At 53.6% G+C, this 20,812-nt stretch overlaps 1 protein-coding gene across 4 annotated transcripts in view; it reads left to right on the top strand.

Annotated features, from left to right (window-relative positions):
• The window catches only part of KLF8 (Kruppel like factor 8), a 51,140-nt gene that overhangs the window by 22,768 nt on the left and 7,560 nt on the right, over nucleotides 1-20,812 (top strand). For all 4 annotated transcript variants that reach the window (XM_019521467.1, XM_019521469.1, XM_019521468.1 and 1 more), the window contains 3 exons: nucleotides 13,799-14,381; nucleotides 17,785-17,890; nucleotides 18,361-18,497. In XM_019521467.1, the coding sequence (XP_019377012.1) occupies nucleotides 13,799-14,381; nucleotides 17,785-17,890; nucleotides 18,361-18,497 (826 nt within the window). The remainder of the gene's footprint in view (nucleotides 1-13,798; nucleotides 14,382-17,784; nucleotides 17,891-18,360; nucleotides 18,498-20,812) is intronic.

The following is a 20,812-nucleotide window of genomic DNA, read 5'->3' as shown; positions in this document are numbered from 1 at the left end:
AGAAGATCCTTGTTAGATTTATTTGATACATTGTGCTCGTGCATGTTCTAGAGACTGAGTACTGAGGCCATGTGTGCTCTTCTGTGGCTCTTTTGGGGCGATTGCAGGCAGCAAGGAACCTGCTGCAGAGCCCTGCCTGGGACTCCCAGGGCAACAAAGGAGTGCAGCTTCTATTTTTGGTGTTTTCCTGTGTCTGTGGGGGAGAGCAGAGAGGTGTTACCAAAGCCACCTGGAGAGGCAATTCTGTTCCAAGTGCCTCATCTCTTCCTTTAGGAGCAAAGCATGTTGAAGTGGATGCAAGTGGGAGGGCACTGGTTTTCTCTTGCTGTCCACGGGCCCCCTTCTCTGTCCCAGAGGAAGGAGCAAGAAGGAGCTGCTCAGAAGCTCCCAGCTGGGCTGGGCTTGGATATCCTGGCCTTTGGGATGTTATAAATACACTGGAAGGGTTTTGGAACCTGGATTTCAAACTGGTGGTGCAGCTTGCTGCAGAATTGGCTCAACCATGGTGTGATGCTTGTGAGCTGTTGAGTAGTGGTCCAGTCCCATAAGACATAGTGATGTGTGTGTGTGTTGGTGAGGGAGAGGGTGCTGAAGGAGTCGGGTAGCTAGTCTACCCAGTGGTGTGGTGACTACATTGTAAAGGTGACCACTGTGTCTTTGGCTTGTAGTTCAGGGGCTTTCCCACTGTGTTTGCCCCAAGGGAATTATTCAGCCCCATGCTGAGCTCTTGAGCTCTGAGTTGATCCCTTTCCTTGCATTTCCATCTCTGCCGCTGCCGCTCCCTCTGACAGGAGAGTGCTCATGGTCTTTCCTGTTTTGAAGCCACTTCTGAGTGCAGTTTGGTTCCCATGAACTTTAATCCCTGGGCTTTAGGAGACTTCCCTTCTGTGCATCTTCCCTGCGTTCTGTGGAACCCTAAGTGACTGTCTGCCCCACAGTGACATTGTTTATGCTAGTGCGGAGTTGAGGCTGCACTGGGCTGAGAGTGCTACCAGATCCTGAAGCCCCCTCACCCAAAGGACTCATGTAGTGTATTGGCTTGATCTGCACTAAGCTTTTGTGCCCCAGATTTCTCACCATTGCTAGCTCCTGGCTTAGCTCCCCCAGACATAGTGATGGTGACAGCCCCAGTGTAGCGGAGGCATCAGTACTTTCCTGGTGCTGATAACACTGTGAGATCTGTATGTGTCGCTGCTGCATGTAACAACTGGAGCAACCACCTGCTTCATCCTGCAAAGATATCCGGTCCTGTCATGGTGCCATTTGGAAGTGCAGGAAGTCAGTGCGTCAGCAAGTGCAGCTTGGACCCTGGAAGAAGGGGAGTGGTCCTTCCTGCTGAGAGAACTCCTGCTTGCTTGAACACAGGTTGTCATCCCTTTGCTTCAAGCTTTCTCAGGACTCCAGGAAAAGCAGCTCTGCCCTTCAGCTGGGTAGGGGGACAGTGGTTGTTCATTTGCAGTCGTGATCCCTCACTGTAAGCAGCTCACTCTGCGCGCACACACACACACACACACACACCTTCCCCCCTGCTCACTGGAGCTTCCTGTTCCCAGTCCCTAGGGCAGGGGTGGGCAATTATTTTGGACAGAGGGCCACTTACTGAGTTTTGGCAAGCCATCGAGGGCTGCATGACAGGCAGCCCAGGGCAGATTAATATTAATTGCCAAAATTTTTTAGGGGCTCTGCGGGCCAGATAGAATGGCCTGGTGGGCTGCATCCAGCCCCGGGCCGTATTTTGCCCACCCCTGCCCTAGGGCCTGAGATGGATTTGTAGACATCGACTTATTGCATGTAGAGTCCATCAAAAGGAGCCTGCTGAGTTGTGTTTTGGGGCTTGAGGTTAGCGAAGAGGTTCCAAGTCCTTCACTTCTGATTCTGAGGTAGCTGAATTTGTTTGGTAACAGAAGGATGACTATTGCCATAGGATTTCTTAGTGCCATACGGAATGCATACTATGTGTTTTGGCTGCTTGGTATGTTGCAGTGGCAATGGATATAAATGTTCCCACCACTGAGGCCCCTACTACTTGAGCTCAAGCTGGGTGGGATTTTCCTTTGTGGTTAGCAGTGTAGGGCCTATGGTTCATGGTTGGGCAGTTCTGATCACTTCTAGTAGCAGGTAGTGATGTGCACCCCCACACTAACCAGCTTGTTACAAGACACTCATTGCACAATAGCTCTAATTCTAGATACCAGCTGACTTGGGTCAGTGACCAGGAGAGAAATCCATTAACTTGGGTCCATCCATGGAAGGGAGACGTTTGGAGGTGTGCCCTGGGGAAGCCTTCTGTGGTGACAGACTGCTGTAAGGAACTGGCAGTTATTTCCCTGGAGCTCAGGCCAATCTCCTGCCCATCCCTCTCCTGTTGTGCTGAGCCAAGCAAAGGTGACCTATGGGGTATGAGTTAGTCCTTGCTGCTGCTGCTGAAGCCCGATGTGGACATTCTCTGTCCCAGGCTTCTATCAACTAGCTGTGCGTGCTCTGCTGGTCAGGGCTAGTATCTAGGCACTAACAAGGAGCTTTAGCTTGGTTCTCATCTGCATGCCAATTAATCCCCGAGGTGGTGGGGTGGTCAATGCAGTAGGGGAAGGTTAGAAGGTTAAATTGATCTGCCAGACCACATACCTGTTGTGGCAGGGAGGGAAAGGGTGCTTGGTTCACCTGCTGTTGCTATTAGTAGTCAAACTGCCTTTACACCAATGGTAGCCCTCAGTGATGTGTATGTTTGATTATATTTTTAAAGGACGCTGTCAGAATTTTAAAGACTTTTTCTTAAAGGGTTTTGATTGGCTCTTTGCTTTGCTTCCCTGCTTTGCCCCACCCCTAACCCACATGACTAATGGGGGGGGCAGAGAAGGAAACTTCCTCTGGGTCATATTATCCCGCCACTGTCTCCTGCAGGGCCCTTGCATCTTCAGTGAAGTGGGGGAACAGGGCACAGACTCACTAGGCTCACTGCTTTGTGTTGCTTGTGTCTTTGCCAACATGTTAGCTGATCTGTAATGACCTGGCTTTACATAGGGATTTTTGTTTAATTGCTGAGGTCACTGGCTTGAGTTACATCCATCGCTCACCTCTGAACAGGGCTATTTAGATTTAGTCCCCCACATACCATGGGCATCCCTTGAGAGCCTGTGCAAGTCTGAGCCCCTTAGTCTCTCATGAGTTATCTATGAGATGGTGATTGTTGGAGAGCCCTGCTTCACCCAGGAGTTTTGAGCTTTGCAGTTGCATTAAAGATAATGAGGTCTTCTGCTAGAGGCCATAAAAATTCCTTAGTTAGGGGACTCTGGCTCCTCAGCCTGGGCTCAGTCTTGAGCCTTATTTTTATGATTTTTAAAAATTTTTTGTGTTCCAGGTCGAATTAGTCAAATCAGTTCCAAATCCTATCTACTGAGCAGAACTCAGTTGTTCAAATCCATGTGGTACTACCACTAGCAAGTATTCTCCATCCCAGACTCTTCAGACCGAGGTTTCAGATATTCCCAAATCCATTGGCAGACATCCTACTTGCCATGCCCAAGCTCGGAGGTCTTGCGGTTCAGATGCATCTGACACTTACTTGCCCTTAGCCAACAAGCTAAAAGAGCAAGCTGGGTAGGAGTCCTCCATTTCCATAAAGTTAGGTGTGTAGCTGAGATCTCCCACTGGGAGGCTATAATACAGAGGTTCCCAACCCCTGGGCCGTGAAGGGTTGGCTTTTGGTCCGCAGGAGGGTTGGCTGCCAGATCAGAAGTCCGGAAGTGACCAGCAGTATAAAAAAGGGTTGACTGTTGTTCCACAGTATGCCGGTCACTTCTGGTTTGCAATATGCTGGTCCACCGTCACGTCTGGTACGTGGTCTAAAAAGGTTGGGAACCACTACTATAGTTGACTCTCATAAGGTATCCTGTCCACAGTGCATTGGACAAGTCAGCATCCATTACAATACCTTTCTAAAGTGATCTTGGCCCTGGGAAACAGGCCAGTGCAGTGACTGCACTTGATCGTAATAGACATTACACGTAAACCAGTTTCAGTGATCAGAAACTGGTTTAAACCTGTAACAGAACAGATGTTCAGTGCTCATAAAACAGTTTGAAAATGGCTGAAACCAGTTTGAGATAAACCTGGTTGAATGTAGTATCAGACTTAACTGATTTGGGTCAAACCGGTTTATGCAGTATCTGTCCCAGACCCAAGAGTCCTGAGCCTTGGCACAAGCATAAACAGGTCCCTGAATGACTTGGAAGAGAAGCTAGTCCTGTGAGTCCTTCTGCCCAGTTCTGCAGGCCCCGGAGGTTCTGGTGGTTCAGACATTCAGCTTATCTAGGGCTTCTCCAGGCTTAGTGGCTGCCCATTGCTGATGCCAAGGAGAACTGATCCGCATTGGCCACACGCTGCCCCTGCTAGCTACTTGATTCCAACCTTGGACCCCAACATTTGTTCCTCAGCTTGTGTGGATGATGCCCTGAGCCTCTCAGGGTGGAGATTGCAGAGCTGTATGGAACAGCTGGTTTGGCCCTGTACAGAGCAGCATGGGCAGGAAGGAGTTAATGGGGGGGGAGGGGAGGGGGGGATTGCTTTGTTGTCCGAGCTGGAGCCGGGTGTGATTTGAAGGGCTGACCAGTTAGGGCTGATTTTTGTCAGCAGCACCTGCACCCATGAAAGCAGGAGTTGGGCCTGTGGGATTGTTGGGAGAGGCCAGGGAGGGGGCAATGGCCCTGCTGAGCACTGGCTGGGAGATGAAAGCTGGGGCAGGGGGAGGGGATCAAAGAGAAATCTGGGCTCCATGTGGTCCCAGGCAGCTGGATGCTGAAACAGATGGGAGGGATTGGCTGGGAGTGGCCATAAATCTGGCAGGGCTGGGATGGGGAGGGGCTGGGGAGGGGATCTGGCAGCCTGTTGAGCAGGGAAGGCTCAACCTCCCCTGTCAAGCCTGGCTGTACCCACAGTGGGGTGCCTGGCCCTTGGCTGTGGGTTGCATCACCTTGAACTGCAGCGGTGGAGTGAGGCCCATGGAGTGTGGCAAGCCTGGCCTGGCTCTCACCTCAGCAGAGCAGCCTGCCTTCAGTCTGCACATGGCCAGTGCCTGCCAGAAGGAGGGGGAGGAGGAAGCAAGGAGCCAGGCAGCTCTGGGCTGGATCTCTGAGTGGGTGGCTCCACTCAGGGGAGTGACAGATGTGGGCTGGGCCGGCTTCAGCTGCTAAGGGAAGGATTTGTTTTGTCACTGAAAGCTGGCTGTGCAGACTTTGGTCCTGTCCAGGCAGTGCTCTAGAAACGCCTGGGATATTGCACCCATCCAGAGTGTGGGCCGGCATGGCTGGGCCCTGCAGTGCTTGGCACGGCCCTGGGCATGCAGAGGCATCAGTCACAGGGATGGGGAGGGAGGGCCATGCGCATGACTCATTGGAGGGTGGGGTCACAGCTGGGTCAGGGCACAAGCCACACAAATTTTGATGAGCCTCCTCCTTCCACCCTCCCGGTATGCTGTCTGAGGGAGCAGCTGGGAGCTGTGCTGCTCTTTCTCCTTGGTGTGCACTCCCCCAGCTCCTTGCAGCCCTCGCTACTGGGGGAGTGGCTAGAGGGTCTCCTGCACCTCCCCACCCCCACCTGGGCTTCTGCCACCAGCGCTTCTGGGCCCTGTGCCAGGTTGTGCCAGCTGCTGCTGCCACTGACCCCCCTGCCGTGTGCCTGTGGGAGGCAGGGCAGAGCCTGGGGTAAAACTGACATCATTTGGCGCTCCCAGTCCAGCCTCCCACGTCTCCTGCCCTAGGACAGCAGCGCCTTGTGGCTGCCCTACCACAACCCAGCCACCTGGTACAGGTCCCCTCAGTTTCTGAAAGGCTGATGCTGCACCTGCCTGCCCTGGCTATTCTCCCTCCTGTGAAACCCTTGAATAGCTGGAGTTGTTCAGAGCATCCATCTGCCAGTGGCTTTCTTGGCTTGGAAGCCTCATCCTCTGGTCCTGCTGAGGTTCTGGCTTGTAGGCAGTGATGATTAAATGCCTTGTTTGGAGTATCACCCTGAGGGACAGATGCTGGTCCCCATGGATCCAGCCTCTTGGGCTTGCAAGACAGGGCTGGAGATGCAGGGATGAAAGAGGACTGGGTTCTGGCCTGCCAGGTTTCTGGGGCTCAGGCCCAAGTGCTGCTTGAATGCACGGGCAGGCCCTTCAGATGCTGGAAGCCAGCTGGACCTGCTCTGTGGTACCTTGCCAGCTAGTCAAAAGAGATGCCAACCCTCCCACTTGCCTGCGGCACCCTGGTCTGTACAGGGTCTGGTTTGGGAGCAGTTAGACAAATACACTCAGGGCAGGGTTTCTGAGCCTGGCTCTCTCATCCACTGAGATATCACAGAGGTGCTATTCCCACCCAGGTGCTCTCAGGGGAAGCCTTGGCTTATGGGCTCCTACATTTGTCCTCCAACTTGCTGCCCTCAGCTGTGGCTCTAGGCCAGGGGTGGGCAAAATGTGGCCTGTGGGGCCCCTAAAAAATTTAGAAAATAAATATTTTTCTGCCACTGGCTGCCTGTCTTGCAGCCCTTGATGGCTTGCCAAAACTCAGTAAGCGGCCCTCCTCCTGAAATAATTGCCCGCCCTTGGTCTAAGCTAAGCAGAGCACAGATTCTGCCTAGTTCTCACGGCAGCACACAGGCATGTCCCCCATGCTGTAGGGCTGGGGAAGTGGGGGGAGGCTTTTGTTCACTTGAGCTTTCCACATCCCACCCCCTACCCACTCCCCATTTAACGTCCAGGGGCTTGGCTTGCAGGAGCTGGATGTTGCGATTCCTCCCTCCCAAGCCCTTCAGAGCTCCAGGCCTGTGTGACGCTGAGGAGTGGCCTGGGAATGGCTTTTTCCTCTGACACAATCCTCCCTCTTTCTCCTTGCTCTCAGTACAGGCTGACACATCCTACCAAAGCCTGGGGGCAGGCTTTGGGTAATGAAATCGCTGGAGGGGAGGGAGGGAGGGAGGGGATGGTCCTTTAGGTGTGAAGTGCATTGCGTAGGGGCATGGATTGGCACTGAAATTGCTGGCAGGTCTTTTGAATTGAGGGGAAGCTGTGAATGAGGCATCCAGGACCCTCCATGGTTTGGAGGGGCACAAGGATGCAGATGAGGACTCTTGGGGTGGGAGCGGAACTGCGTGTGTGGAGGGAGCCCAGCCCTACTATAGCAAGGGGCAACGTAGGTTAGGAACAAGGTGTATTTGGATACCTTTTGTACTCCTTTCAACAGCACCTGAATCCTGTGCAAGAAGAACTTGTCTCCTTCGCTACTGAATGCCTGTGCCCTTGGTTGCAGGCAGCAGGGTGCCTAGCTGGGCAGGGGGGTGGTGGCTGAAGGCTCTTTCGGATGGAAATGCTAAGCTGGTGACAAACTTTACAATGCTTACTTGGGGGCCTCCCTCCTCCACAGTGTACACAACTCTGGCAGTGATAGTAAAGCCCCCCTCTCCCTCCCCGCACTGTGATGCAGAGGGGAGCTCAGGGCCCTTCACTCAGCAGCCTCTATGCTGCCAACAGCTTTTGGGGCTGGGCCAGGGGGGAGAAGAGGTTAGTGACAGTCACTTTGTTCCCAAATTTTACCCCACAGCACTATGGCATAAAATTGCAGTGTGTCTTGCAAGCCCAGCCCCAGTGAATCCCTCTTCCCCAGAGCTGAGCCACTGCACATCTGATAGGCAGTCTCAGTTTCTGTCCTAGTGTTTTCTCTTTCCAAGTTCCACTGATTTCCTCTCAGAGCTTGGACTTTCCCGAAGGGCTGGGTCCAAGGAGCTGCCACTGCTGGAAAAGTTGGCCAACATGAGAGACTCATAGTTGGTAGGGTCGGAAGGAACCTAAGCAGATCATCTCATCTGTTTATTGGGATAGTGTTGTCCCAGATACATCTGGGGGTCATGGCTGTCATCTGCCAAGCTAGAAGTGGCACCTCCCCTGCCTCTGACCCAGGAGCAGACTTCGCATTGGAAATCTAAGGGGGGAGAGGTGTGAGTGCGTCTCTCCCCAGGGTGTCTGATCTGGAAGGAGAAGGCTGGCTGTGTGGTTGGAGCCCAGACCGGGAGCTGGAAGGCCTGGATTCAACTCCCAGTTTTGCCTTGGAAAGCCTGGGGACAAGTTGTCACCTCTGTGCCTCCCTGCTTGTGAGAAGAGGGAAGGGAGGTGTTTGTGTCTGCCAGAGGTGTGGGAAGGGGTTAGTTACTGCATGAGTGTTTATAAAGAGCATTCTCCACCAACGGAAGGTGCTGGACAAATGCAGGTGTTACTTAGGATTACTGTAATGTTGCTCAGAAGCACCAGGTTTTCTCTGAGGTTCCCAGGGTCTTGCTGCCCTGTTTTTTAACCAGGCTATGAAGGGACAAGTCAAGCCCCTGCACCTATGTGGCACCAGCTCCCATATTGCTATCCTTCCTATGCCCAAAGTGATGAGTGGAACTTGTCTGGCTCCTGGGACCCTGTCACCCACAGGCAGGCAGCAGCTCTCTTTATGACCTTGGGCTCTGTTGCCCACCGGTGTCAGGTTGACGCTTCCCATTGGGCCCAAGCCTGTGCTATGTTAACAAATGCTCCTGTCAGAAGAGCGTCTTACTCAGCAGATCTGCTCCCCATGTGCTTCCCAGCCAGATCCCCATACATAAACAAGCTGTGACTTTTGTGCTGCTCCCTGCACTTCCCTTCAGGCTTCCCAACAGGCTTCCCAAGCAGATCCACATGGCTGGGGAGGGGCTTGCTTGGTTTGGGAATCAGAAAATCCACCTCAAAATTCTCCCCATCATACACCAGCAGTAAGAGCCTGGGCTGTCCTGGGAGAGCTGAGCTAGTGGTGTGATAGAGCTGAGGCAGACCAGTGCAGTCCCCTGTCAGGGCTTTGCAAGGGAGAGCAGGAATAGTAGCTTGTTTGTGCAGAGAGGGGAAACAGATCTGCTTTTCTGGCCATAAGTACCCACAGAATCCACCACCTCACCATTTGGTCTCCAGCGAGGTTAAACCTTGCAGAGATTATGTCCTAATCCCAAAGGCTCATGGTTTGAGGTTGCTGGGAGCAGTTATCCCAGCATCACTCAGGATCAGATGCAGAGAACTGTTGGCAGAGGGTTTCAAAGCCATCTTTCCATGTCCTCGCATTTAAAACCCCTCCACATTCAGACAGCTGACTTGTCAGGATCAGCACCTGAGTTTCCAGTTCCTGATTAACAGGAACCCTGGTTTTCTCTGAGTAAATTAAAAAAAATCACCAATTTTCAGATTAAAAAAGTAACTCAAAATCCAATTTTTTCTGTGATTAAAATGAAACACCACTATGTCTATCTAGCTAGCTATCTTAGTAGTGTTTCATTTTAATCACAGGAAAATGTGGATTTTGGGTTACTTTCTTTTATCTGAAAATTGGAGATTTATTTTTATTGGAGAAATCCAGGATCCCAGCTGATTACAGACTTCCCAGTGGTAGGGTGGCTTCATAGTCTAATGACTGGGTTTAAGCTTCTTGGGTTCCTTAGAAATGCAGACTCTGATGCTGGCAGGCTCCAGTTAGCTCCAGCAGTCTTTATGTGGATATAAATGGTCCCTGCAGTATTGCTGGGCTGGGTGTGTCTTTTAAATGAGAGTTTTGTAACCTAAATCCTTGCTCTGCTTGGGTGTGAAGAGTGCCGCTGCACTCTCCTTGCTTACCGGGTTTGCCTTAATCCCCTGAGTTTAATGTTTCCATTCTCAGTCTCCCTCCCTTTTGCTGTGTTCACCATGGCTGCCATCCTCTTCCCCAGAAGTGGCCGCCTCTTCAGTAGGTGTAACGGGGTCCTTTGGGATGCCCTGTATAAAAGGAGAATTAAAGGAGGTTCTTGTTCTAGGGCAGAGAGGGGAGTGGGGCCACTTCAGTTCCCTGAAGCAGGTTTGGCTGGAGATTTGAGCTGTTCTGGAGGTTGTGGGGGGCGCTCTGGGACTACAGCTCTGGTGAGCATGCCCAGCACACTATTCTCAGAGCTGAGGACTTCAGAGCTGCAGTTCCTCCCACAATATGTTGTCTCCTCTGTGACATCCAAAACAAGTGGCCAGGCACACTAGGGACTTGGCCCATCCAGGAGCTTTTAGCTGCAGGTGTAACTAACCCACCCACCTTCTTTTGCAGAACTCAGATAAGTAGCATTTGTCCTCCATATCTGACAGTATCTTCCAGATTCCCCACTGGCCCTTGAAAGCCCCAGTAGCAAGGAGCTTTGACTGCAAACTTCCCAGCTTACCTGTGTGGCTCGTCCTGCAGGCCCATGGTCCTGATACCCCAGTTCAAAAATGGGCCTGATCCCAGGGTCTCTACCTTTCTAACCCCTGCACGAGGTAAGATTTCCCCCCAATTCATACCTCTTGGGTGACTCCCTTGTCCTATTGTCCAGTTTATGAATGCAGATGTGAATCTTGATTGGCCAGTAGCTGGGTGCTGTGAGAGGACTGTACCATTGGATCAATGGTGGTGAAGAGAGTTTCTCTTCATTAAAACTTTGCAAAGAAAAGTTTGTCATAATTGGAATTAATATATTATGCTCAAGCCTGACTTGTTTCACGCTGCCTGTTTGGGGGTGGGGGTGGGACTCTTCTCTCTCCTGACCATGAGGCACTAGGAAGTCCCTTCAAAGATGCACCAGGATTCATAGATTCATAGATTGTAAGGCCGGAAGGGACCTCAGAAGATTATCAGGTCCAGCCCCTTGCACCAAGTAGGAAAGATAACTGGGATCAGGTGACCCCAGCAAGGTGACCGTCCAGTCTCCTCTTGAAGATTTCCAGGGTAGGCGATTGCACCACCTCAGCTTATTCCACAGGCTGGACACCCTGGGTGTGAAGAAGTTTTTCCTAATGTTGAGCCTGAAATGGTCTTTTAGGAGTTTGTGACCATTGCTCCTTGTTTTCCCTAAGGGTGCCCTGGTGAACAGTTGTTCACCAAGCCCTTGATGTACGCCTCTGATGTAGCGGTAAGCTGCTACCAAGTCCCCTCTCATCCTTCTCTTTTTCAGGCTGAAGAGTCCAGGATCCCTCAGCCTTTCCTTGTATGGCTTGCTGCGGAAGTCTCTGATCATACAGATGGCCCTTCCCTGGACTCTCTTGAGCTTTTCCATGTCCTTGTTGAAGTGCGGTGCCCAGAACTGGATGCAGTACCCCATCTGCGGTCTCATCAATGCCGAGTAGAGCGGAAGAATCACTTCCTTGGTTTTCCTGGAGATGCATTGATTGATGCATGCCAGAGTGTTGTTTGCCCTGCTGGCTACAGCATCGCACTGCCGGCTCCTGTTCAAACTGGTCAATTATTACCCCCAGGTCTCTTTCATTCGTAGTGCTTGTCAGATTGGCGTTGCCAAGCCTGTAGGTGTGCAGAGGATTGTTTGTCCCCAGGTGAAGCACTTTACATTTCTTGATGTTAAACTTCATCTGGTTCCGATCTGCCCAACTTGCCAGCCTGCCTAGCTCTGCCTGTATCTGCAGCCTGTCTTCAAGTGTGACCACGCTTCCCCATAACTTGGTGTCATCCACGAATGTGGCCAGTGAGGTATTCACCCCCACATGCAAATCATTGATGAAGATGTTAAAAAGCCTGGGCCAAGCACCGACACCTGAGGGATGCCACTGGCCACTTCTTGCAAAGACGACACAGATCCGTTCAGCAGAATTCTCTGGGTCCTGCCCTGCAGGCAGCTGCCTACCCACCTGACTGTCTCGCAGCTAAGCCCACAATCTTCCAGTTTCCTCATGAGGACATCGTGGGATACCAGATCAAAAACTTTTTGGAAGTCAAGGTATACAATGTCAACCTCTTCTCTCTTATCCAGGTGGTGAGTTACCTGATCGTAAAAGAAGATGAGGTTGGTAAGACAAGACCTGCCCACTATGAAGCCATGCTGGCTGTCATTCAAAATCTTACCATATGCAAGCCTATTGCATATAGACTCCTTGATGAATTTTTCCAGGATTTTCCCTGGGATAGAAGTTAGGCTAATTGGCCTATAGTTACCTTGGTCCTCCTTCCTCCCCTTCTTGAGGAAGGATACAAAACATTGGCCCTCTTCCAGTTGTCAGGGACCTCTCCGGAGCGCCACAAGTTTTGGAAGAGCTTCACTCGCGGTTCTGCTATGACTTTGGCCAGCTCCTTCGGTACCTTCGGATGAAGTTCATCTGGTCCTTCTGACTTGTATGTCTATTTTTTTTAATTGATCACACACCAGTTTTACAGCAGCGGTAAGAAGGCAGTTATCTAAACCTTGCTCATTCTGTACCCTAGCTGGAGTGATTTTCCCCTTGGCCAGGTGAAATTCCGAAGCAAAGTAGTCATTCAGGAGTTCTGTTTTCTCCTGAGTATCAGTAACCAGCTGTCCTTAGTTGTTGAACAGTGCTCCCATACTCCCATGTGTTTTCCTCCTGATCCCTATGTACCTAAAGAAGGACTTCTTGTCCTTGATCCTGGTTGCTAATTTTAGTTCAGTTGCTGCCTTAGCCCTTCTAATCTGTTCCCTACAAGTGCAGGCCATTATTGTATTGTCCTCCATGGGGCACGCCCCAAGGCTCCGTTGTTTGTACACCTCTTTCTTCTTTCTTAAGAGGACCATGATTTCGCCTCTTTCTTCTTTCTTAAGAGGACCATGATTTCTCTGTTTTGCCTGCCAAGAAGGCTTCCTTGCCCTCTTGTGACCTTTCCTCTGCATGGGAATGGACTTTCTTTGTGCTTCAAGGATCGTTCCTTAAGGAACAACCACTCTTCATGTACTCCTTTTGCCTTCAGTCCCTAGTCCCACAGCACTTCTCCTACTAATGACCTGAGCTTGTAGAAATTTACATTTTTGAAGTCCAAAGCTTCAGTCCTGCTATCTAGTTTGTCTGCCCTGTGATGGACAGTGAACCTGATGGTTTCATGGTTGCTGTCGCCTGGGTTGCCCTCTATGTTTAAGTTGGTCACCAGGTCATCTCCTTTGGCTAGGACCAAGTCTAGAAGAGCATTACCTCTGGTTGGCCCCTGCACCTCCTGAGCTAAAAAAAATCTCTTCAGTGCAGGTCAGAAAGGAATGTGATCAATCCAGCTTGGCTGGAGAGGGCCTGTTATGGGTGGAGGACTTTACATTATATTCCTATGGGATGACCCACTGAGGGAATAATGTAGAGAGCTGGGCCTCTGGCTTTGTCCTTATAATGTGTGGCACATAAGAGCTCATGCAGAGGGGGAGGCTTGGTCTAAGCACAGGGTGGGGAGGCAGGACTCCAAGGTTCTGCTTCAGTTTTGCCAGCAGTTTGATCTGTGACCACAGGTTTTCATCTCTTTGCACTGCATTTCTCTAATCTCTGGGGGTGAGGAGTGGTCTCTGCCACTGCATTTGCTTCTGCAGAGCCAAAAGCCCATGAAAGAACCTAGAGAGTCAGGTGCTGGAGGGCTGCAGGGGTTGCTGTAATGTGGGAAAGATTGTGTGCAGCCCTGCTGTCTCCTGTGATCAGAGATAAACAGCTGGTTCCAGCTCAGTCTCCTGTCCTCCTGCCTCTGGCCTCAAGTGATTGTCAGTGACTAACCCAGTGTTATACTAGAAAGACTTCTCATTAGCCCAGGGACCCATAGGATGTGTGAAGGGTTTGGGCTTGCCAAGCTGGGCAGTGAGTTTTAGTGCATAGGGCATGGTGGGAATCTGGACATCCAAATTCTGCTGCTGGGTGGTTTAGGGCAAGATACTTCTCCTTTCCATGCCTCAGTTTCCCATCTGCGAGGAGGGGTCTCCTGCCTCCCCCTGCCCCTGTCTCTTCAGTGTCCCCCAGTGAAGGAGGCTGTCCCTCATAGTTGATGCCTTTGCTTTGCAGGCCACAGGCTCAATTCAGAGTAAGGTGCTGCCCAAGATGAGCTCCTCATCGCTGCTGGAGGAGAACTCCTTGGAGCCACCAGTGCTGCTGACAGACATCAAGACTGAGCCCCCTGAAGAGCTCCTGGCCAGTGACTGCAACCAGCCCCAGGCTGAGCCTGTGGACCTGTCGCTCAACAAGTCCAAGGGGTCGCTGCAGTCCTCTTCCCAGGTGTCTTCCTCTATCAGGTCCTCACCCATGCTGGTGACACCACCCATCCAGACGCCAGTGGTCTCTATGTCGTCCACGGGCCTGTCGTCCACGGGCCTGTCGTCCACGGGCCTGTCGTCCACCTCGGCCATCCCTGCTGTGCTGTCCCCGGGCTCCATCCTGGCATCCACGCAGGGTAGTGGCGGGCAGCAGATCCTCCACGTCATCCACACCATTCCCTCTGTCAACCTGCCCAGCAAGATGGGCAACCTGCAGACCATCCCTGTGGTGGTGCAGTCCCTGCCCGTGGTCTATACCACCATGCCTACAGATGGGGTCACTGCTGCCATCACTGTGCCGCTCATTGGGGGTGACGGCAAGAACGCTGGGTCTGGTAAGGCCTGTTTTCCATCAGGGCCTGGGCATAGCAGGGGAGGCTGTGGCTTCAGGGTGGGGACATCAGCAGAGTTTTGTATGGGCAGGATGGTTGGAATGAGGATTAGTTGGGGACTGCAAATCAGGATTTTGGGGGCATATAAGCAAAGCTGCTGGAGACCAGGTGGGGAGAGGGTTTTCAGGGCTGGAGGGGGCCAGGCTGACTGAAAGCTGAAAGCCTAGAGGTAGGACCTTCCTGGGCAGGACTGAGTTATGTCAACAGGAACCTGGTGAGGAGGGAAGCTGGGCCTTCTGCTGACCCAGTTCCATGGCCAAGAGGCCTTTTGATCTGCCGGGCTCTTCATCTGGTACCTCTCACCAGGGCCAGCAGCATCATGAGACCAGCCAAGCCCAGGCTCCATAAACGTCCTGTTGGCTCAGCTCCCAGAGCGTGACAGAGCCTGTCCAGTCCCATGGAGCCTGTCTCATCTGGCTGGGTGTGGGAGGAAGCCTGGCATGCTGGTACTGCTGCTGCAGGCAGGCACCATGTGCCTCCCAGTAGGCAAAAGCCCTGCCCTGCCTTTGCCAGAGAAATGCCTCTCTTGCTTGTGGGTCTTCTTACCCCTAGTGTTGCCTTGTGATGGCCGTGGACTCATCCTCTTGTTCTTGATGGGTTCTGAGTTCACACCAGGGACCCACCCATGAATTACAGCTGGTCCCTGGATGCAGCTAGATGGGGCTGGGCAGCTAATTGCATGTTCCAGCCTGGTCGTGGCAGAAGCACAGGCCTCTCAGCTCCTGCCCTGTGAATGCCAGCTGTGCTTGGAGCAGACAGGTGTTGCTGGGGCCCAGGGCTGGCCCCTCTTTGCCCAGTGCCCTGCATGCCTGTGCCGGGCCAGGCTGGGAGAGCTCTGCCTTGGATGCTGCTTGCAGCAGGTTGAGCCATGAGCTTGTGCTGTGAGGGGTCACCTACTGTGTTTCCAAGGCCCCTGCAATTTCCCTGGTCTGTTCCAAGCTTTCACATCAGAGGTTTCCTGCTTCTTTGACCCTGTCATTCCTTGCCCTCCTGCCCTCTTCCCAGCTCTGCTCCCTGTCCCCCTCCCCCATTCTGCAGTCCAAACCCGCTTCCTGTGTGTGCACAGGAATCTACCCCTGCAAAGCTGCAGCCCCAGCTGCTGAAAGGGGTTCTCAGCTGCAGACTCCCAGCTGGCATAAGGAGGGGTCTGGGGGCATGGGACTGGGCTGGGAAGGACCTGCTTTCCTCCCTGCTCTCCTGTGGCAGCTGTTGGGAGAAGTTGCTGCCAGGAAGGGCGGGGGTGGGGCTCAATGCTTGTCTGGGGAGTGTGGCAGGGAGAGAGGGCTGGGCGTGCTCCTCAAGAGCACAGAGCCAGGCTTGCAGCTTAGCTTGCAGACAGAGCCTCTGACTGGGAACCTGGGGCAGCCTGACTGGGATGCTGTGGAGTGTCCAGCTGGCGCCTGTGAACTCAGGTGTCCAGAAGGGGGGTGTTGGAGGGAGAGGGGCTGGCTTCCCTTCACGGGGAGGGGGGGCACTGAGGTGGGCGCTTGGAGGGGTGGGGGGGCGGTTCTCAGTGGGGTGTAGGAGAGAGGGCTCAGATCCTGGAGCAGTGAGGCACAGCTCTATGCCCCCCAACATGCATCCCCTCATAGAGACCTGCCCTTTTGTGGAGGGGTTCTGGTCAGTGTGGCTGGGTGCAGGGCTGAGGCAGAGGCCTGTGGGTTCACGAGCCCCCGTGATCCACCCCGTGCCACCCATCCTCTTCTGGCTCTCGTGCTGCGCCCTTTGTCAGGGTGCCTGAGCTCGGGCGCCAGCTCCAGACTGGTCTGTCTCCCACACTGCCTGGAACTGCATGCCAGGGCGGAGGCTCCCTGCCCTGGTGGCTATGTGAGGGGAGGGGCTGGGGCCTGAGTGCTGGGGAGCCAGGCTGGCTCTGCGGTTGAGTGGCTGTGCGTCAGGAGGGGAGGAGGCTGGCTGTCTGCCCTCCATCCCACTGGGAGCGGGTGGGGGGAGCTGGCAGGCTGCCGCCCCCCTCAGCGGGGTGGGGTCCTGACCTCCCCTGCCAGGCCCCCCTCCGGCTCCAAGGCTGCTCTGGTTCCAGTTAGACCGGCTCCCCCCGCCCCACCCGCCGCAGGCTTCCTGCCTCCCATCCTGCGAGCGGAGAACAGCCTGCCTCCCATCCTGCGAGCGGAGAACTCCCAGGCGCTTCCTGCCAGAGGCCCTGGCTGGTTCCCTGCTGGCTGGGGTCACATGTGGAAGTCGGGGCTGGAGAGAGGAGGGGGCTGGAGAGAGGAGGGGGGTGTCCTGGTAGGGGAGGGTGCACAGCTGAGATGAACCAGGGCTCTGCAGAGGAGGGACGAGCCTCCCTGACCTGGCAGCACCATCGGCCACAGGCTGGGGGGGGGGAAGGAGAAGGGTGGGGTCAGATCTTTGGCCTGAGCCATGTGGGTGCGGCTTGTGTCTGGGTCTGTGCTCTGGGGCCCAGCCCTGTCCAGGCTGCCAGATCTCCTGCGTGCCATCTGCTCTGCCAGCCGATGAGCTGAACCAGGCATTGTGCTTAGGGCATGATCAGGTCCCCGTGGGGGGTGACCAGCAGTCCTCCAGCCTACCTACAGCTCTGAGCCCTGTTCTGGGCCCAAGCTATTCCCTCTCTCCCTTGTGCATGACCATGCCAGCACCCAAGCTGCACAGACCTGCACCCTGGTTTCCATGGGCTCTGAGCTGCTGGAGCCCACTTCCACTGGGCAGAGCAGCCAGCTCTTCTGACCTTGGATGGGCTGCTGCAGTGCTGGCAGGCAGAAGAGCAGGGCCCAGGTTGGAGGGTGGCCTGCTCATGGCCCCTGCCCTGTCAGCGTGGGGGGAAGGAGGAAGCAGGACAGGACAGTTGCACCCCTTAACCACCCCCAGCAGCAACATGGCTTCTACCCATGCAGCTGGCCAAAGGGCTGGAGAAGGCATGTTTCCAGCTTCTGTTTTGTCCATGTTATTGGCAGCTGTTAGGGGAGTGATGGGCCATGGGGTTGTGATGTGGCTCCCTGCCCGTCATGCCCACAATGGCAGCAGGAACCTGCTAGGAGTCTGGGCCACATCTGGTTCTGCAGTTAGATGCTGCCTTGTGGCATCCCCTGCCCCTCCCCCTGCAGCCCTGGGTCATGCTAGAGCTGTGTGGTTTGAGGGGTGAATGGGGAGAGAGTGCCCAAGGATGGGGGGAGTTGGCGGGGGGGTGGGGGCACTGGGACTGGTGTGGGAAGGGGGTGTCCAGAGGTGGAGGGGGCGGTTCTGGCAACTGTACACCCTGTGGAGGGAGGGGGCCCTGTGGGTGCTGGACTGGAGAAGGATGCTATGTTGTGGCTGTGCTTCCTTGCATCCTGCCCTGTTTTCAAGCGCTTTCTGTTTCCTCCCCCAGTGAAAATCGACCCCAGTTCCATGTACCCCATGGAAATGAACAGCGACAGTGAAGACAGCGGCACAGAGGAAAGTAGCTCAGCTCCCTTCCAGGACCTACAGCGAGAGTGAGTGACAGCAGTTTTTTCACTGTGGCTGAGGCAGGCTTGCCCCTGGGTGGATGGCGTAGGTGGCTGAGGAGTCCTGCAAAGGGGTTGGAGGACCAAAGCTGCCTATGGAGCTGGTGACCACTCTGCCAGGACCCTGCAGTGGCCAAACCCATTGCCAAACTGTACAGTTGTCACGGCACTTGGGTCTCATTATCCCAAGGCAGGCCAGTCCATGGTTACACTATGTGTTGGGGGGTAGTCTGGTTTCTCTCTCCCATCACATTTAATTGGCTGTCCAGGGTGCTTGGGCTGGTGTCATCAGAGAGCAGGGCTCTGGCTGGGGTGGGGCAGGCCAGCCCTGGCAACTGGAGAAGCTTTCTCTGCTTTTCCTGAGTGAGATCTAATATGCCATGGGGGAGGGGTTGTCTGCCTGTCTGAGAACAGGGTGGGATCTGGCATAGGGTGATAGTCCTGTATTCCCCTGGTAGGTCAGCAGTGGCCCGGATGCAGCGAGCAGAATCCCCAGACCTGAAGAAGAGGCGAATTCACCAATGTGACTTCGAGGGCTGCAATAAGGTCTACACAAAAAGCTCCCACCTCAAAGCACACAGGAGGATACACACAGGTATGGCAGGGTGGGGAGGCAGCCTCTGCCACATGGCTGCCAGCCCAGTCCAGCTCAGCCAAGGCAGTGGAGTCCTGGACCCCCTCCCTACATGGATTGGGGTGGAATCTCCATGCAAGGGGGGGGAGGAGCTGTCACACCCCAGCCCCTGCTGTCTGCTGAAGTGGACCAGCTGCAGACCTAGGACACCCTCTCTCTCCATCCTACTGTAGAGCCTGAGGAGCTGAGACTCTCAGATACTCCTGTAAGACCAGGCATGACCATCTGGCACTTTACCAGTGTTTCAGATCCTTTGTACTGTGCACCCCACCCAAGCCTAGCTGTAAGCTCTTCTCTCTAGGTGTGGCTGGCTGAGTGCAGGAGTTTCAGGGCTCAGCATGGATTCAGCCAGGAGGATCCAGATCTGGGAGTTCCCTGCTGGTTTGAGATATGTGCAGGGTGAAGAGGGGGGAAAGCTATTTAACTTCAGAGAAATTGCAGCTTCTGGCCTCAGTGGTTAAGTGGTGCCCATAACCATCCTGCTCACTGTGCTTTTAAGATGCCAGGACTGCATTTGGGCGTGGAGTCCTTGCTCCTTTTGCTTGCCTGCAACCTAGTGGTTCACATCAGAACTACACATGCTTCTCCCAGCCGGACACAGCCCTCTATTGTCTGTGGAAGTCCTTGGTATTTGCCTGGGAAGTTGTTATATCCCTGGGGCTTAGGAACCCTTTGTGATCCATAGGGATGAGGAGAGGAGCTGTCTGTCCTTCCCAGGTGGCAGCTGGGCTGGCATAGGAGTGAGCAGGTAGAGTGTAGACACCTGGCTTATCTATTGCAAGTTGAGCTGTGTTATGTTGCTAGGGTCTTGGGGCTCTGGTACTAGGGGCTGAGCTAGTACAGTAAGGGGCATTGCTGGAACATAATCCTGGAAGGGCATTCATTCTGGGTAGCTCAGAGGAGGGGTTTGCTGATCAGGCCTTCTGTCTTCCCACTCCTCCACCCCAGACAGTAGTCTGCTGTGTTTTGTAGGAGAGAGTTTTGTCAGCATGTATAGGCCTGCTAGTGTAATGTTGCCCCTTCCCCAGCTGCTGCACCCAGCCCTGCCTGGTAAGGTCATATTGCAGGGCTTCATACAGGAGCTGCCTCTGGCTGGGTGGAAATAGTTAAACAGGAGGTGTTCAGCCCTCCAGCTTCCTTTTCTCCTTGTACAGATCTTGACCCTTAGGGCATTCTGTCCCTTCCAGCTGATTGCTGCAAGTTGGGGGCAGTAGAGTCCCTCTTCCTGAATTATCTGTGCAGGAGGATCATAGTCTGAGTGGGGTTTTACTGGTTAACTGGGGACCGAGTTGGGCCCCGTGTATCTCTGTCCAGAATGTGTGTGGGTGGAAGAGCTGCAGGGAACAGTGTTTCATTAACTTAGCTGACCACTAGATGGCCTCATTACTGCACACAGTGTGGCGGAAGCAGCCAATGCATGAGAGGCGAGACTCAAAAAGAAGCAGGCCAGCTGGCCAGGCAGCTGTCACCCAGGCTGAGGCAGAGCTTGGGCCTTTCTATCTGGCTGAGAGACTTGCCTTACCTTTGCCCCACCTCCATGAGGCAGTGCAGTACTATTATCCCCATTTATGCAAGCAGAAACTAAGGCTCATTGAGACCAAATGACTTGCCTAATGAAGTCCTACAGGAAGTCTGTAGCAGGGGATTCAGCTTGGGTCTCTGTCAGTCCAGGCCAGCACCAGCCTCCCCCACGGTCTTCTAATGAGCTGGTCACAGATCAAGTCCATAACCTCAGAGGAAGTCTAAATGTGAGTGCAGGCCTCCTGGGATCAATAGACTGCTCAGTTAAGGTCCCCCAAAGAGAGACTGAATCTAAACTACATCAGCAGAAGCCAGGGAACGCAGCAGTCCTGTACTGGCCAAGGGAGGCCTTTTTCTCTGGCTGTGATGGGGATGTAGAGCCCTAGTGCTGCAACTCAAACTGCCCTCCCGTCTGGTCTGGCAGCCTAGGTGCTCTGCCCTAGGAATTTGGTGTGTGTGTGTGTGTGTAGTGGTGTTTCATTTAAATCATGGAAAAATGTGTATTTGGGGTTACTTTTTTCTAACTGAAAATTAGGTTGTTTTTTTTAAATCGGAGAAAACCAGGATCCCTGCTAATCACATAGCCACAGACTCCCCCCTTTCCCCTTTAAGTCTCCGAAGTGCTCCTGAAAACTAACAGTGGTTTTTTTGTCTATATTTGGTTAGGCTTTTCTTTTAATTTGTTATCCTGCACTGAGACCCAAGACTCCAAACTTCTGTTCAGAAGAGGTTTGATTACTCCTGAACTGATTCAT

Source organism: Gavialis gangeticus, unplaced genomic scaffold (assembly GCF_001723915.1).
Source record: "Gavialis gangeticus isolate Ggan-Ray unplaced genomic scaffold, GavGan_comp1, whole genome shotgun sequence".
NCBI lineage: Eukaryota > Metazoa > Chordata > Crocodylia > Gavialidae > Gavialis > Gavialis gangeticus.
This window is presented reverse-complemented; position numbering and strand designations above follow the sequence as displayed.